Raw genomic sequence first — 17,340 nt, 5'->3', positions numbered from 1 at the left:
AGCCTTTTCTTTGAATCATTATGATCTCAGTATCTGAGGTGTAATGAGCCAAAAAAATTGTAAGGGGGCATATATCTTTAAAGTTGTGTGCGAGTAAAGAGACCGAACCAAAATTTTCATAGTTTATATATAAATTAATGATATTAAGAAACTCAAGTGACCCTTTTCGTTTTTGTTTATATATTTCTTTTTCTCCTTTTTTTCCTTTTCCTTCTTGGTTGTGGAACTGTTTTATGCTCCAAGTCCCCTCTGTATTTGCCAATGTCCTTAATAATGCATTCATTATTGGAATTTTTTTTTTTTTCATTTTTGTGTCTAGGACTCTGGAGTTGGTAAATCAAGTATAGTTCAAAGATTTGTGAGTGATACATATTATGAATCCATCCCTCCGACGATAGGGTGAGTAAAAAACAACTTTTCAACCTTCTATTGTTTCTTCCTTCTTTCCCATTATCTCTTTATCCTCATCCATCTTGTTCTCCTTATCATCCCTCTTTTTCTTCCTTTACCACTCCAATAATTTTCATCATTTACCCCTTAATATCATTCTCATCCCTTTTACTTTCCTGAATTTCATCTTTTTCCTCTCAATTCATCATTTTCTCCTTTTTGTCTCGATGAAGGCGAGACTTAGGGATCCAAATGTTGTCCGTCCGTCGTCCGTCCGTCACAAACCTAATGACACCTAACTCCACAACCGTAAGTCGCTTTTCAACCAAACTTGGATGGTAGATGGACTTGGGGGACCTGCATGTTATGCTGCAGTCAGAGGTCAAAGGTTATTTTCAGGTCACATGGTAAGGTCAAAGGTCATTTTCAGGTCAACAGTAAAGTTTACATGCAAGACTCTCTTATGACACCTAACTCCGCAACCGTAAGTCACTTTTCAACCAAACTTGGATGGTAGATGAACTTGGGGGACCTGCATGTTATGCTGCAGTCGGAGGTCACATGGTAAGGTCAAAGGTCATTTTCAGGTCAATGTTAAAGTTTACATGCAAGACTCTTATGACACCTAACTCCGCAACCGTAAGTCACTTTTCAACCAAACTTGGATGGTAGATGGCTTGGGGGACCTGCATGTTATGCTGCCGTTGGAGGTCACATGGTAAGGTCAAAGGTCATTTTCAGGTCAACATTAAAGTTTACGTGCAAGGCTCTTAAGACAAGTGTTATTCCATCCCAGTCATTTCACAATGAAGTTTCGATACAATTCTGTTGCGTGCCCTCGCAAATCACGATATTTCTGGTTATTTTCATAAGTGGGCGAGACACAAAATCGCTTTTGCCTTGTATTTCTTATCCATCCATCATGTCCTTATCCTCATCATCCTTTTCCTCTTTCCCCTGCTCCTCTTCCCCCATCTTGTTTGTTTTCCATGTTACATTTTCTTGTTCCCCCTGTTACCACCTTGTTCTCTTGATCTTATTTCTACTTGTTTGCATTGTACATTTGAACATGCTTTATTCTTTTTTACTGTACCCCCCCCCCCCCATTCTAATGACCTTTATCTTTAAATTGACTGGTTTCCCAGTATTCATTCTGTGTTAGATGCTTTATGCACAAAAAGTATAAGTTTATATAAAAAATATAGACCATTGTGGTTGATACTAATAGCCTACTAAATTACTAATGACTTGCTATGCATATTGCGTAGCAACAAATGATGTGTGCCAACTAGATTTTCATTCATCCATAAAAGGAAGGTGTCTCTGTAAATTAAAAAAGAACTTAATATTCTAGATACAATAAAAAAAAAGAAATGACTGGTAAAGACATGAGCTTGAAATTCCAATCATTACATTCTTGTTCAAGTTCATAATAATAGTGCCAGACATTTTCTCATTGCTTTTAGAGTTGCTACATGTACTTTTTTTATTATTCAATATGAAATTTCAATAAATTGTGAGCGAATGTCACACAATTTTTCTATTGTTAGAAATGAGACTTACATATTTTATTGTTCTCCTACAGTGCCTCATTTATGTCAAAGACGTTAGCAGTTGATGAAAAAATGTACAAATTTCAAATATGGGATACCGCAGGTCAAGAAAAGGTAAAGTCCTTTTGTCTTTTCATATCACATTTAAAACAGGAAAACACACAAGGAATTTTAGCACAGTAATGTTTGTTTGGTAATGTTTAATTTATATAATTTAAAATAATTTTTGTTTTCCCCTGGTTGCATGCAGTAGTCAAATATTCATGAAGTTTAAACAAAAATTGACTTTAATAACTGTTGAGTGGTGACTGAGCGAGAGAAAATTATGATTGCAACTCTTTGTTTGTTATTATGGCAGGCAGTTATGCAGTAAAATCTTTTCATGTTAAAAGGTAATAAATTAACTCTTGGAAATGGGATGTTTACTTAGAAATTCAGATCACGTTTTTTGGCAATTCCTTTTCATATGTTTAGCAGAAAAAGTCAGACAGGAATATCAACAAATTCTTGAGTAAAATTAGACAAGCAGTATAAGGTTACATACATGTATGATCATTCGAACGTTGAAATCACAATTGCTATGGAGATCCTTCTATTGGCAATGCCATTTGGACACTGAAAATATACCCATAATCTTTTTTGTTTTTGTTCATGTCAATGATACAACATACAATACAATTTGTTCATGGTATAATGTTGTGAAACATCTATTTTATGTCATCTCATAAAAAAAGAATGTCTGACTAGATGTAAGACCAAAAAATTAAGTAAAATATGGAATAAAAACTCAATAAAGTAATGGAGAAGTTGTATGTGTGACATCACAGATTTTGTTTGCATCTCATTATTTAATTTAAATATTCATAACTTTCTTCTACATTCAAAGTTTCAATTTTCATTGATCTGTTTCTTAGATTTTCTCTTTATCTGAATTCAACTGGTTTCAAGGGATTTCAATCTCCTTTAAGTCACATCAAAGTGAAGAGAATGATATCCAAGCTTTACAAATATGCATCATTTATCAATAATGATAATGATAATAATAATAATAATAAAATGTTGCTTGTATACACGTATACAGTACATATCACTGACAATGGATGAGAGAGTCTCTCTCTGCTTATTTTATGATTCTGAGTGTGGCAATTCTCAGGGGTATTTTTTTGTTTGTTTGGATATAGTATTTATTAGAAAATGTTGAAAGTTGGCTAAGTGTTATTAGGGAATAGCAAACTGTAGCTGTGGTGTACATTAACCTTTGAATGCTTAATTGAGAGGGAGGAAGGGGGGGGGGTTACTGAACTGAAGTGTTTTTCTTTTATCACAACTATTATTTTTATTTTGCCCCTGCAGTATCGAGGTTTAGCACCCATGTATTACAGAGGGGCTGCAGCAGCAATAGTGGTCTATGATATCACAAGTCAAGTAAGTTCATCTACTCCACCTTCTTTAATTCTTCAAAGCAAAGTGCACCACATCAAGCATCGGGAACATCTTGATTTTGGATTTGATTTTGATGTTGTCTTTCATATTCTCAGTCAGACTTTGCCTTTGCAGTTTTGCTGTAATTTCGATATGGATTGAAGTAAGTGACACAAAATTATGTGAACGGGCGTGCAGGACAATAGTCAAATAACTTAAGCCCATATCAAAACTAGTATACTGTGGAGCCAAGTGAAGGCTTCTGACTGAGAATTCGAATGTTGACATCAAAATTTAAGCCAAATTAAACTTTATTAATGAAGCTGTTCCTGATGCTCGATGTGTTTGATGATAATCGATACTTGGGAATTAATTCAGACAAAAATTGAGGTGAAATTAGTTTACTAACATTTAACATTGCCAGGTGCAAAAGTGCACTACCAGAAGCCTGGCCTTGCTCGGTGCATGGTAGCACTAGTGCACTCGTAAAAAAATTCCACCTTTTTAATACAAACTGTAAATTTGTTATAGGCTTTGACATGATATTCATATTTAATCATTTTCTTTTCCTTTCTTTTGCCTTTAAGACCCATGTCTGTATGCGAGTTGGAGGGGGGGGGGTGAAGCATAGTACTTAATTGAACTGGGCATGTGAATTGTGAAAAATTGCAGCCACATATTTAGTGTTCAGACTGATGAGACAAATCACCCCCACAACAATAATAGTTTGTTGTACACATCAACTTTCAAATATAACAGATTTCTGTCCAAAGTTGTCCAAACTCGTGATCTCATATGTGCAGCCAGGTAAAAAAAAAAACCTTATTGCTCAATTTTCCATTGACTCTGTAGAGAAAATTTTGCTGAACTTTGTTATTGGGTATGATAAATAACACAAAAACAACCACTGAATGAGGAAATAAAAATAATCTACTATTATTATTGTCATCGCATTGAATGATGGTATTTGTTTTGTATTCAGTTCAATTAGAAATTTTAAGGAAATACATGGGTGCGTCTGTTGACATTAATCAAGATGGCAGCAGGATCTTGCAAGACGTATATCATATTTTTATTTGTATAGTGTGGCACTGTGGTAGTAGCATGTTCATCACACTCTAATACAGTTCTAGTCAATTCCAAATCAGTAGTCAAGGCAACTTATAAATTGTATAAGATGAAAGAAAAGACTAATTAAGGTTCCTTCAAGGCTAAAAATCAAGTGATTTTAACAAAAAAAACAGGCAAATCTAGTAATCAAACCAATGAAACCAATGACATCATAATTGGACAAGGATTCACAAAGTTATGAGAATAAAGTGTTTTTTATTTCAGTGAAGCAGTTCTATGCATGTCCTCATGAATATGCAATGAGTTAACGAATGATATCATTTCCTCAATTTTATATTATTTTTTTACATTATGTCTCTCAAGAATATAAAAGCAGGATTGACTATTTTTCACTATGTAAAATAATCATTAGTGAAACTGATTTCATTACAAAGGAGACAAGTTTTACACACCTGCATGAAAATATGATTTCAGTTGAAAAGGAAAGAGTAACATCACCATCCCACCTATTGTGTATTCATGAAAGCATAACTGTTTTCCCAAAATATTGCAGAAATTTAAAATTTAATTATTTTTTCGATGTGATTATTTTCAGGCTGGAGGACCCCTCTATGCTACATGTATCATGCCATTTTTATAATCTATTATTATCCTTTGTTTTTATTTTTCTCTTATAAACGGTATTGTGCGTCTCTGAAGATAATGTAGATGTAGACAGTGCTTTGCACATTAGTAGTCAGCCTAAATGAAATTACTATAAAAAAAAATTTATTCTTGATCATTGGCAGTGAAACAAATGCAGTAGCTCTGCAATGTATACAGGCTATTTATCTGTTTTCTTTGTTGAGTGATCTGGCCTACATTTTGCATTCCTGCCAAAGTTTTATTTCTGTCTGTCACCCGGCAAGGAAGCTTGCCTGATGACTCTGTCCAATGTTGCTCTTAACTGTAGGTAGTTTGTCGTTGCAGTAGTAATGAGTCATTCATTGTTTCCTGAAATAGGCCGCTGTGGCTCTTGAAATATGGAGTAGAAAGTACAGTCTAAAGGAAGCTTGCTTGGTTACGATACCATCTCAAGTGAAAGCTATGCAACTGTATTACACTGTGATGATTACTGGATTATTGTCAAGCATGCATGCTGCAGTATTGGGTCTATATTATGTCGCTATAGACTGGAGGCGTACACAGGATTTGAATTACAACCGAAGATGGAGATAAGTGGGAAAAATGTGTATTTGTAACTCAGGATGATTGGTTGACTGAAATTGAGACGTATCATAGATTGCAAAGTGTAAACCAGTACTCTAGTAAAAAACCCACAAGAAATAAAGTGTATTATTAGCATATCATACAGGGTTGAAGGTAGTGAATACACTTTACATTTAGTTTCATACCATTTATTGAATCATATCAGAATGAACACATCTATGAGAATTAAAAAAAATACATATTTTCATGAAGAAAACTTTTTTTTGGGGGGGGGGAATATTTCAACAAAGTACATAAAATATTTTACTATTGCACAATTTCTATATTATATACTCAACTGCGCATTACAAAAAATGTTTTTATTATTATTGCCCCGGCTATAGCCGTGCTGCCTTCAGGCGCTCTGGCATTCAAGAGATTTCTTCCTACTGGGAACTTATTCACCTCACCAGGGTTGAGTGCAGCACCATATGGGTAAATTTCTTGCTGAAGGAAAACATGCCATGGCTGGGAATCAAATCCCGGGGGGGGGGGGGGCAGTCAAATATATTGCTGTACACACGTGTGAGCAAAAAACGTGTTTAAAGGGGTGATTTTTCAGTTTTGGACGCGGGCCGCGCGTGCACTCGTTAAGGGTATCAAAAACACTGATTAAAAAAAAAGGGGTAGTTTTAAAAGACTGGTCAATGGTCAATCGCAGGGTCAAATGTATTTAGGGTATTTTTTTTCCAAAGCTTTTTTTTTAAGAGTAAGACTAGCCAAACATGTTATTAAAGGGTATTTTTTCCCCAAGCTTTTTTCCCGGAGTCATATTCTGGCGACAACTTGTTTAGGGGGCAAAATGTGTAAATAAAGCACGCAAAAAACTTGTTAGGGGGTTATTTTGCACACAGAGAAAAACTCATTTAGGGGGTGTTTAAAAAATATTTTGGCCACGCGTGTGTACAGCAATACATTTGACTGCCCCCCCCCCCACGTCCCTCAGATTGAAAGACAAGTCATAATCACTAGACCAAGATGCCCCCACACCTAAAAAACAATAAGACAATTTTTGTAGCAATTATTAAGAGTGCTTCGCAAATATACCAAGATATGAAGATAATAGGAAAATTCTTCCCTACTTTTTTAACAATACTGGTTTTATGACTGTACACATAATCCTGATGAGGAGAGAAGGTGAATCAACTTTCTATTAATAATCGATCATGACTAAAATTGTCACATGATAGTGTGTATGCTTTGATGGAACTGCAAATATAAATATTTGTCATCATTATTCACGATTATCTGTCCATTATCATTGATATGTTTTAATAGTCTATTGTTGGCTCATAATCGTGTTCTTTGATATTTTAAAGTGAAAGTAATAATAACATTAAAAAAGATATTGCATTGGCTTAATGGCGATTTCTAGATGCCATTTTCCAAGCAAAATTCTGAATTGGCCTGTTTTCCAAATACTGAAAATTCATATTCTTTCCTGCATGCCGTATAAGGAACTATTTCTTAGTTTATTAATGAATGTTGCTGTATTTCTATTAGGCAAGCCTTTAGCAATCTCTCAGGTAGTTAAGAACAATATTTTTTACTAAAAAGTATTCTGGTATTATCCTGGTGTTCAGGCTGTAGAAAATCCTTTATTTTATTTTTTTTTTTTTCACTGTGGGTTACATGTAAGTGGCTCTAAGTTATTCTCAGGTCCCCTGGTCCTTTAGCACTTGCATCCTAGTTCATAGAAATTTAAGTTTAAAAAGGACTTCCCAAAACCTTTACCAACAGTTTGGAATTTGTATGGTTGTCATAATTAGATAAATAATCAAACTTGTTTTACTTCATTAACTAATTTACAGTAGAAACCATTGAACAAAGAGTCACCAACTTAAAAGTCGGGGACAAAGCTGAGGCCATATTTCAACTAAATTTTGACAGTGTCAGCCTCAGGTTGGACCAATTCCTAGGTCACAGTGTCCTTGTGACTCGGAACAGCCGACCTACTTTATACACCATTTCTTTTATTTGTAATTTACCTGAGGAAATATGATTGAGAAAAAGATAAAAAGAAATGCCAAAAAAAAAGTTTCCATGAACAATCCAACTAACTGGTCAAGCAGTCAAGACGAGAGTCTTGTATATTTCATTGTTTTTATTATTGCGGTAGATCATGTACTGCTGATTGGAAATATTCTGAATATATCTAGTCAGGTACCGATTGAGAGGGGTGGTCAAATGAGCCCCCCCCCCATGCCTCTGGCCGAGATTGACATTCTGTTTCCCCTTTTATGGCAAGTCTGTGTGCTTTTTACATACAAGTGTCTCCAGGCTTTGAACTACACTGTAATTTGTGAATTTTCGTTAGTCCTTCCACTGTATCTATAATTTTTGCTGTAAAGCCATGATGCTATGAACCACATTCACAAGTAACTGAAAACCTCTGTTACTTTCAGAGAGCAATTGAGCACTTCCTTCCCTTGTTAAATCCTTCTGCCTTCTATCCTACCTATCGTCTTGTACCACATTCACACTGAGTTGAGACCAACCAAATCCAATCACATACCCTTATACCTCAGTCACATTTCCCTTATGGTGAATGTACGGCGAGTCGATAACAGCGGGTTTCATTTTTATTCAAACCACCTATATATAGCTTGTACAAAATATGTAAAAATTGCTGTTTGTGACTCGCCGTACGGCCGCCGTAGGGGAGATGTGACTAATGTATTAGTTGATTTAGAGTCAGTTTCCTTGGTGTGACTGTTCCACTCTCTATGGACTCTGTGTGAAAAGAGGATTGTAAGAGATTAGAAGCATTCAAAATGTGGATATTGCGATGCATGCTTAAAATCAACTGGTCAGAGAGACTGTCAAATGAAGAGGTGCTAGTTATGATAGGAGAAACGTGAACTAAACCCTCTGAACACAATTAAAGACGGGCAAAGAAAATGGATTGGTCACATACTGAGACATGACAACATGGTTGATCATATCAATTGTAACAATCTTGGTAGTGCCACTATTAATAGGATACTGACAGGGGAGCTGAAGATGTCACAAAATTGCTAGTATTCATTCACTTTTGGCTCCAATAATGTAAATGGAATTTTACATATGTACTACCCCCTCCCCCCAAAAAAAAAGAAGGGTGCAGATAAATTTGTAAAATTCATAGTTTTTTTTCCTCATCTGTAGAATTTGCAGAAAAACTTTGGAGTATATATTTTCATCCATGCTTTATTTCAAAATATATACATGTATGAAATACAAACGTACAATAATGCATGGCATGTGCAGCATCCGAATACGGTATTTGTGCACATGAATAATAATATGGATTCACTTGTAAATATAGAAATATATATTAATGAAATTTTCTGTATCTTCAGCACAAAACATATTATTAGGTACAGGGAAATTATGAAAGTTAAGACAATTGGCCTGGTTAAAAGGAAAGCTGCAAAAAAAAAAAATCATTGAAAAACATCAATTAAATACAGTATTTTATTTTGTTTAAAATGGGAGGTCTTGCATACATTCTTTTACACTTACTGTAAAATTGTTTCACAGTGATATGCCAACAGCTGTATGCCAATCAAGCCTTTACTTTTTGAATTTAGTAATAAGTGATGCATGTAATTTCCTTTTGTTATTCTTGAAAAGGAATTGAGGAAGTCACCATATTAAGTTCGAACGTCTGATACTATTATTGTGGAAATTCTGGATATGATATTTGAAGATGTCATTTCCACTGTCTTCTCTGTTAAATACACAATTTTGTTTCTAGACATTACGATTAGTTTTCGTAGAAGTGATAAGTAATGTTGTCACTTCCACCTCTTTTTTTTAGTATCATGTTTTAAAGTCTTCCTAAATGGTGTTTGTGGAAATGATATGTACATAAAATTGTTTTCCCACCACCTCTGTACTGCAATTTTCCCATGTTAGATTAAATAATCATAAATCCATGGAATAGGACAAGGAAAAAGGATACAAAGTCATCTGAGTTTTCTCAAAGGGCATGTAAGAGCACTGGGTTGACTGGAAGCGTATACCTCTGAAATGTCATTTTTTAGGTGGTACATGTATTTCTTTATAAGAACAATAGAATAATATTTTTTATTCATTTTCAACAAATATCTGTCACTTGAAAAATAATAACAAATTAGCATACACATAATATTTTAGTTTTTGGTAGTTGAAGAGTACATTGTAAAGCAAAGGTGTTTTCATTTCGACAATTAATTTTTAAAAGTTTAATATTACATCACCTTCATAATATGACATATGGGCCCGTATTCTGAAGTCGGGTTTAACTTAAACTCAGGATTAAAGTTGTAGTTTAAGTATGGAAAACCAAAAGTATCAAAATTTTTATTAAGTTGTATGTTTCTTGTGTTTACTGTGCTCTTTCCTGATTCATTGATGGTGAAGACAATCATCTATTTATACTTCCTAGACAATCATGAATGATTTGAGAGCCAAATGAGCTGAAGTATGATATCTCTACTGTTAGTGATTTGTGTCACAATTGGCTATCCATACTTAAACCACAACTTTAAACCTGAGTTTAAGTTAAACCTGCTATCAGAATACGGGCCATGATGTTTAAAAAATAGCCCAAGGTTAAGATGTGACTAAGTGTTGCTGTGTTGAATGTCTTTACCTACCCCCCCCCCTGCCCTTTCCCACATTTTCTCTGTGAATTTCATTATCACGCATGCTTTTTTTCTTTGAGGATTTTGAAATACTGAAGAATTTTTTTTTTTGGCATTAATATGACAGAAGCAGAGTTATACTCTCATAATATTACTCTAAAATGCATCAAAGCATGAATTTCCACTACCTAAAATTGTAAAATTTTCAGCAGGAGGTGGTGACACCCCTCCCATACCCACCCCCAACAAGTTTGTTTGGTGTGCTCCCACACGAACAACAATTTTCTTGTTTTATTGATGCTTCTTCATTTCATGCTTGAATCAGTTTTTAAGATCTTCTCTTTCTCCCAATTTACTCTTGTCAGGCATCATTCAGTAAAGTACGAGACTGGATCAGAGAACTGAGGCAGCATGGACCAGAGAACATTGTTATATCAGTAGCAGGGAACAAATGTGATTTAGAAGATTTAAGAGAGATTCCAGTGAGGATCGCAGCAGAATATGCAGAAGAGGTTGGAGCTGTTTTTACAGAAACAAGTGCCAAGACAGCAGCAAATATAAAAGAATTGTTCATTGCAATTAGTGAGTATGATGCATGTTTGGTATAGATTTAAGAGGAGATCATTTGAAGTACTGTTGAATTCATCAGACATTTTCACAAATGATACACTTGATTTGAGTAAAATTCAATAACTGAATTGTTGCCTTTTGGAGGTTGCATTGAGGTTTCTAGATTTGAAGAGAATTCTTCAAAGAGCATCAAGAATACAAGGCATCATATATCTTCAAAAGCTCTGATATCTTGCATAAATTACTGTAATTAATTAATTCAACATTATCTAATACAGTATATTCATATTATTGAATTTTGAAATGTTGTTATTTTTTCAGTGCATTTGTTATGTATAGTCATGAATATGCAGTGAGCTCGCCAATGATGCAGAGTTGCATCTCTTTTAATAAATGCTATGACATGAATTCTTTATCATTTTATCATATTAAGTAACAAAACTTTCAGCTATGAAAATTTTTCAGATCTTTCGGTAGCCATCCTTACTTTTGTATCTTTTGAGCAGAAAATGGGAGTAATTATAAATTGTAATTTTCTATAACAGAATACAAAATTGAAAAGGGGATTCATTGTATGTTCATGGTGAAATGTTTCATTAAAATAATCCTAAACTTTGAAATCCATGATTTTATTTTTAATCATATTTTGAAGATATTGTTGGTGTTCGCTAGTTCAATGTTGCTCTTTTTATTCAAATCGTTTTCCTCTTAAACGTAAAAACCCTCAACAATAAGAAAATAGAAGATTAACATTCAATAATATAGTAATAATGCACTAAGTACGTAATACTTTTAGATAGCAATACTTACTTAATATCTATCAATTTGTTTTCCATTGTATCCTTCTTTACTCCCCCCCCCCCCCCAGGTAAAAAGCTCCCACCAGAAGTTTTAGTACCAGGTTACGGCACAGACACAATTAACCTGAGGAACCAGAAAGAAAAGAAAAAGAGGGGTCGATGCTGCTGACCCCAGCCAAAGGTCATCAGAGGTCATAGGTCAATTCTTAGCCTGCCATGCTTTCGTGATCACCAGACACACCTGTGTAATCGCCTGCTGCCCTCGTGTGTTGCTGCTGCCACGAAGACTATCCCTATAAGGATGTGTTTGTACTTCTTATTTGAAGACAGATTGAGCATTTTGAATGCACATGGGAAACGTTCAGTCTTGCAGTTTATAAGATAACTGATTTCAGTTGACGTATCTGGGCTTGACAGAGCCAATCAATAATGCATTGTGCAGTAATGTTCAGGAGCAATAAGCGCAAAGTTTGAAATGAACCTTCATACAAACATGCTTGATAGTCATGTTGCTTATATGCCTCCCTAGAAACTACATTGTGAACTTTGTTTGCAAACACAGTCATAAACTTTGTTTGAAATTGGATTTTATTACTTAGGACAAAACCGCTTTTTGCTTTGGCCATGTTTTCTTGTTTTCAAAGCTCCCATTGAGCCCCCCCCCCCGCAAAAAAGGATTTACGCACATTGTACCCTGAATATGTTTCTTGAAGTGCCTTTAGATTCCCATTTCCATGCAAACTGTTAATCTGATGTCAGCTGGAAGCTGATTGTGCCTGCAGTGGTGGAGTCGATAGTACAAGAAAAATGCATTAGAGTGGAGGTCAGCATTTTATTTTGGATTTGTAGATCTGAGGGATTGCCTTTCAAAATTTTGGAGTAAAGACGAGTGTTATTACAAGGCAGGCAAATGATTTTTAATGGATGCTTATGTTGAAAGAGGCAGAGTTCAAAATCTAGAGCAGTTTTTCTTTTAAAAAAAGTAGAAGTCTTTCTTGCCCAATATGTGTGACTTTTCATGATCTACATGTGTAACATGACTGAAATACGCAGCCAATCAACATACACAAAGGCGACTTATAATTATTATGATATTTTTACTCTGCTCTTGAAATGTTGTAGCCTTTTTTTCTAACCAATGACTTAGTTTTGTAGTAGATGGATTGCATTAAGGTATAAAAAAGTCTTCATTCCTCTATTATTACAGAAATTTCAAACTATACAAAATATTTGAATTCATTGTTAGCAATTTTAGATCATTGTGTTTACAAATAGGCATAACATTTTTGCGAGCATCGGAAGATGATGCGCTAAAAAGGATTTAATGTCCTCCCCCCCTTCCCTTGCCTGTATACGCCCTTGTTTGGATATCTTTCTGATCATATGTGCATCTGTGGTATAGCTGTGGATTCTTGACACTCTAAGGTTATTTTTCTATGGGCCCTTTTGACCAGATATTGGATGTTAACTTCGGTAATCGTTAAAAGTGCAATATCATCCACAGAAGTGTAGATTCGTGACTATGACTGCATTTCATTGAATTGCAGTTCCTCTTTTGTCATTATCTCATCACTGACTCTATAGTAAGATGTATCTTGTAAACAGCATAGGGGAAATCACACAACCCTGCCTGACCCTTTGGATGTTTTCAACCAATAAGTCAATTCACTGTTGACTCCTGCTGCCTAGATGAATTCATATTGAGAGCTTTGATGAGATTGGGTCAACTATTGGAGAAGCCAAATTCCATTGGTGTTTCCAAACTATAGGCTTGGGAGACTAAATAAACAAACTTGTTCAAAGTTGATGTATTAATGTTTCATTCTCTGGGGTTTTCCTAATCTCCTTGTCATATTTAGCTGATCATTTGTAGTTCTTCCGGGTTAGAAATGTTGCTTTAGTCAATTTTCATGATTTTTCTCAGCTTCAGTTTTTACATGAATGCATAATTAGTTATCTGTGTGAGACAGAAAGTAGGAAAATATTTTATTCACTTTGCTTTCCCCATTTCAAGGCTGGTTATGTTTTCTTCTAGAGAGAGATAGTTTTCTTGAAAGCATAACACAATAAATGATTGTGTCATCCCCCACTTTAATGGCATCTAGTTACGACTTTGAAACGAGGGCTTCATCTTACAAAAAGATAGGATTAATGCAATCGATCTCAAGTATGGCAAGTCAGCAACATCATCATTTGACATATATCATTTAAAGTATTCTAGTAATATGTACAACTCTCATGCATGAGTCATTCTTCTTCAAATCAGTTTGCTCTCTTGTGTTCATATAGAACCGTATATACACATGAAGTATCCTTGATGAAGAATTATGACAGAGACGGCTTCCCATATTGATGAATGTTTGGAGGGGTTTTCAACTTTTTTAAAGGTGGCCTTTTTGTAATCCCTCTTGTTTTTATTTTGAATTAGTTTTCAAAACAGGTGAAATCCTTTTGGTATACAAATTATGCGCAGATGTGAGTGCATCGGTAGGTTTTGTGAGCATAAGGTAACTATGGAACTGTTAAACCCACACAAGGCGCAGCCGATTGGGTTTAGACAAGTTTCCAGAGTTACTGCATGCTCACTTGTCCTATTGATGCCTTAACAAAACTGTGTATCATTTGTTTTATAGAATGGTGAATTTTTTTGGCTAAAAATCGATTTTATTACCACCATGCATAAGTAATTACCAATGTATGGCTAGTCATCAATCCGGTAAATTTGCCATGCATAAGTAATTACCTATGTATGGCTAGTCATCAATCCGGTAAATTTGCCATGCATAAGTAATTACCTATGTATGGCTAGTCATCAATCCGGTAAATTTGCCATGCATAAGTAATTACCTATGTATGGCTAGTCATCAATCTGGTAAATTTGCCATGCATAAGTAATTACCAATGTATGGCTAGTCATTAATCCGGTAAATTTGCCATGCATAAGTAATTTCCGGACGCATGGCTGGCCATGTGACAGTATACAAATAGCGAATAGGCATGAGTGCGATGGTGCGAGATTTCGCATGAGGTGAAAGAAAGATGCTCTATTCAACGAGGCGTTAGCCGAGTTGAATAGAGCGTTTCTTTCTTTCACCGAAGCGCAATGAATTAAATCGTATTGTGACGTCACCTCCTAAACCCGTGCAACGGTACATTTTGGACGGTACATTCTGGATGGTACGTCTTTTGTGCAATGGTACGAATGTTTGACATTCAGCCTCCCATTTGCTCGCGTACAACAAGCTAAGTAGGCGTTGTACAATCATTACTTATGCATGATAGCCATTCTATTATAGTTTTTAACAGGTCCGAGGGGCTGTTTTATAAAACCTTTTCATAAGCTACACATGACTGGTGACCCATTATTGTGTAGAATGATACACCCCCAACTGACATTGCACCTAAGAACCTGTTCCAGTTGTTTGTAAAGTCATGCATAACTTTACAAAGAGCTTTTTGAAAGTCCAACCAGCAAACTTTCCAAGACTGGGCTGAACAGTTATTTTTAGAACACAGAAACATGTCAGTGGTATTTGATGATTAGGAGGGGAAAAAATGGTTCAAATATCTTCCCTTTCCTTGTGCCTTGTACATATATACATAGTATTAAAAGATCTTTATATAAATAACATTTGTATCTATTTCAACCTGTACATTGCAATCATTAGCTCAATTCTATATATATGCGTTTTTAGAGTGAATGTGAAGTATGCGTTTGATCATATTCATACTTCAAACAAATTATCTGTAGAGGTGATTTGAAATGTAATCCATATTGATGTTGTAAGGTGCTCAAGTAATCATGTGTGCAAAAAATATTTTTCCCTTGTAACAAAATATGTTTCTGTTTGATTATCTAACATAGTAAATCAGTATTCAATTCTATTTTTACATTCTTGGAGGAGAAAATTTGAATTATAATAACCACAACGAATAAGTGAGGATATGACACCAGCAGCTCGCTTGTTGCATATTTGTGAGGATATTTAGAGAACCGTTTCACTGACAACATGCAAAACTTTGAATTGTCATAACTTTGTTATTCCGTGTCCAATTCTGGTGAATTTTTCTGTGAGTTTTTCTAATTTTACTCCATCTCTTCAAATCAAATAGTACAAAGTAATTGTTGGATTTGCAATTGATTTCATTATTTGTATCCTTCGCAAAATGTTCAAATGCCAATAAAAATCAACCATACAGACAGGTGTAAGACGGGTTTAGATGTCACATCTGATTTATCTGTACGGAGATGGCTGTTAGAAATGAATGAGTATTTATTGCCATCCATTCATACTGCCTTTTGTCACCCACTCTTATGTGTGTATGTATTTGTCACCAACCTAACTAAAAAGGTCGACTACTCTAGAATGAAAAAAGTTACAGAATTAGGGGCCTACACGTCGATATGAAGTTATATTTTTTATGTGATTTTGTTTGTAATTTCGCATCTGAAAATAGGATTCGAATTTCTCATTGTATTTAGATATCAGATATTTCTCCAGTTTTGTTAAAAGAACCCACCAATTTTCAAATACCAACAGTGGCATACTATGACTTATTAATTATTTCTTTACTTTGTTTTACACAGAGTTGTTTGATAGCAGAATGCCAGAGTTTGATGTCATATCAACTTCCAAATATATAATTGTGATAACTGTTATCTTGGAGTATATATTTATTTCAGATGACTGAGAAGCTGAATTCATTCTAAAAGTAGCCATTTCAATTAATAAAACATAACATAGATGATATATTTATATGATAACTACCTGTAGTTGTTTTCATGTCTACAACATTTGTTGGTCCTGATTTAACAAAGCAAACACATTATGTTTATGTTAAACATGGCATGTTAGAATATGTGAAGTAAATATACAAATCAGATTTTTTTCCTAATTTATTGAATCTTCTTGTAGCAGGAACACAAATAGAATTAAAAAGAAAGTCAGAATAGAAGGAAATCCAATAGTTGGCAAAATAAACAAATGAAACACTTTAAGGATTTAATCTTATGCATTTTATCTCAGGAAGATAATATTTTTTCATATTAGGTAATGATGATATTAGATTATAAAAAAAAATCATTATCTGTGTTCTAGCTGCAAGTGATATTTACATTATTTTGTTTCAATTGAAATAGACAATTCTTAAGGGACTTTGAACTTGAATACTTTTAAAAGTGGAGTTCATGTAATTTTAACCTGTATATTTTTTAATTATAAGTGTATTCATATTTGAATGAGAGAATGATATATTTGTGCAGAAATATTGAATTTGTATATTATGATAAATCAAAGGCTGTACAATCAATGTTACTTTAGTCAATCAAATGGTGCATCAAACCAAGTAATTGGGAATGCATTATGAGTTGCTCATTATACATTTAGCTTGTATATTGGCTCTTTCTATTGGTTTCTGATAATTTTAGTCAGAACACATCCCATCATGTAGACATATGTGCAAGTAATTAATTCTTGTTTGATCATCCTCCCTGCCCCCGTTATTTTGAAAATAAACAAACCCGGACAATATCACTGTAGATGAAATGGCATCAATAGAAATATTATATACATCTCGAGAGGATATTTCTTCAAGATAACCTGTTAATCATGTTGTCATGGAAATATCTATTTAATGAAACGAATGGTTTTACTCTATGATGATGATATTTACAAA

At 34.5% G+C, this 17,340-nt stretch overlaps 1 protein-coding gene across 1 annotated transcript; it reads left to right on the top strand.

The window, feature by feature from the left end:
* The first annotated feature begins 324 nt into the window (after positions 1-324).
* On the top strand, positions 325-17,340 carry LOC129268529 (ras-related protein Rab-22A-like). Its single transcript, XM_054906078.2, has 5 exons — positions 325-399; positions 1,976-2,057; positions 3,297-3,368; positions 10,660-10,876; positions 11,733-17,340. Exons 2-5 carry the CDS (start codon positions 1,986-1,988, stop codon positions 11,831-11,833), a joined length of 462 nt encoding a protein of 153 aa, XP_054762053.2. The 5' UTR covers positions 325-399; positions 1,976-1,985; the 3' UTR covers positions 11,834-17,340.

Source organism: Lytechinus pictus, chromosome 2 (assembly GCF_037042905.1).
Source record: "Lytechinus pictus isolate F3 Inbred chromosome 2, Lp3.0, whole genome shotgun sequence".
NCBI lineage: Eukaryota > Metazoa > Echinodermata > Echinoidea > Temnopleuroida > Toxopneustidae > Lytechinus > Lytechinus pictus.
The sequence above is the reverse complement of the archived record's forward strand: the minus strand, read 5'-3'. Positions and strand labels throughout refer to the sequence as shown.

Bases quoted from the DNA above. Each gene is read 5' to 3' on its own strand.
- LOC129268529 (XM_054906078.2), top strand. From the start codon at position 1,986: ATGTCAAAGACGTTAGCAGTTGATGAAAAAATGTACAAATTTCAAATA. The intron at 2,058-3,296 runs GTAAAGTCCTTT...TTGCCCCTGCAG, and splicing joins ATACCGCAGGTCAAGAAAAG to TATCGAGGTTTAGCACCCAT. The intron at 3,369-10,659 runs GTAAGTTCATCT...TACTCTTGTCAG, and splicing joins TCTATGATATCACAAGTCAA to GCATCATTCAGTAAAGTACG.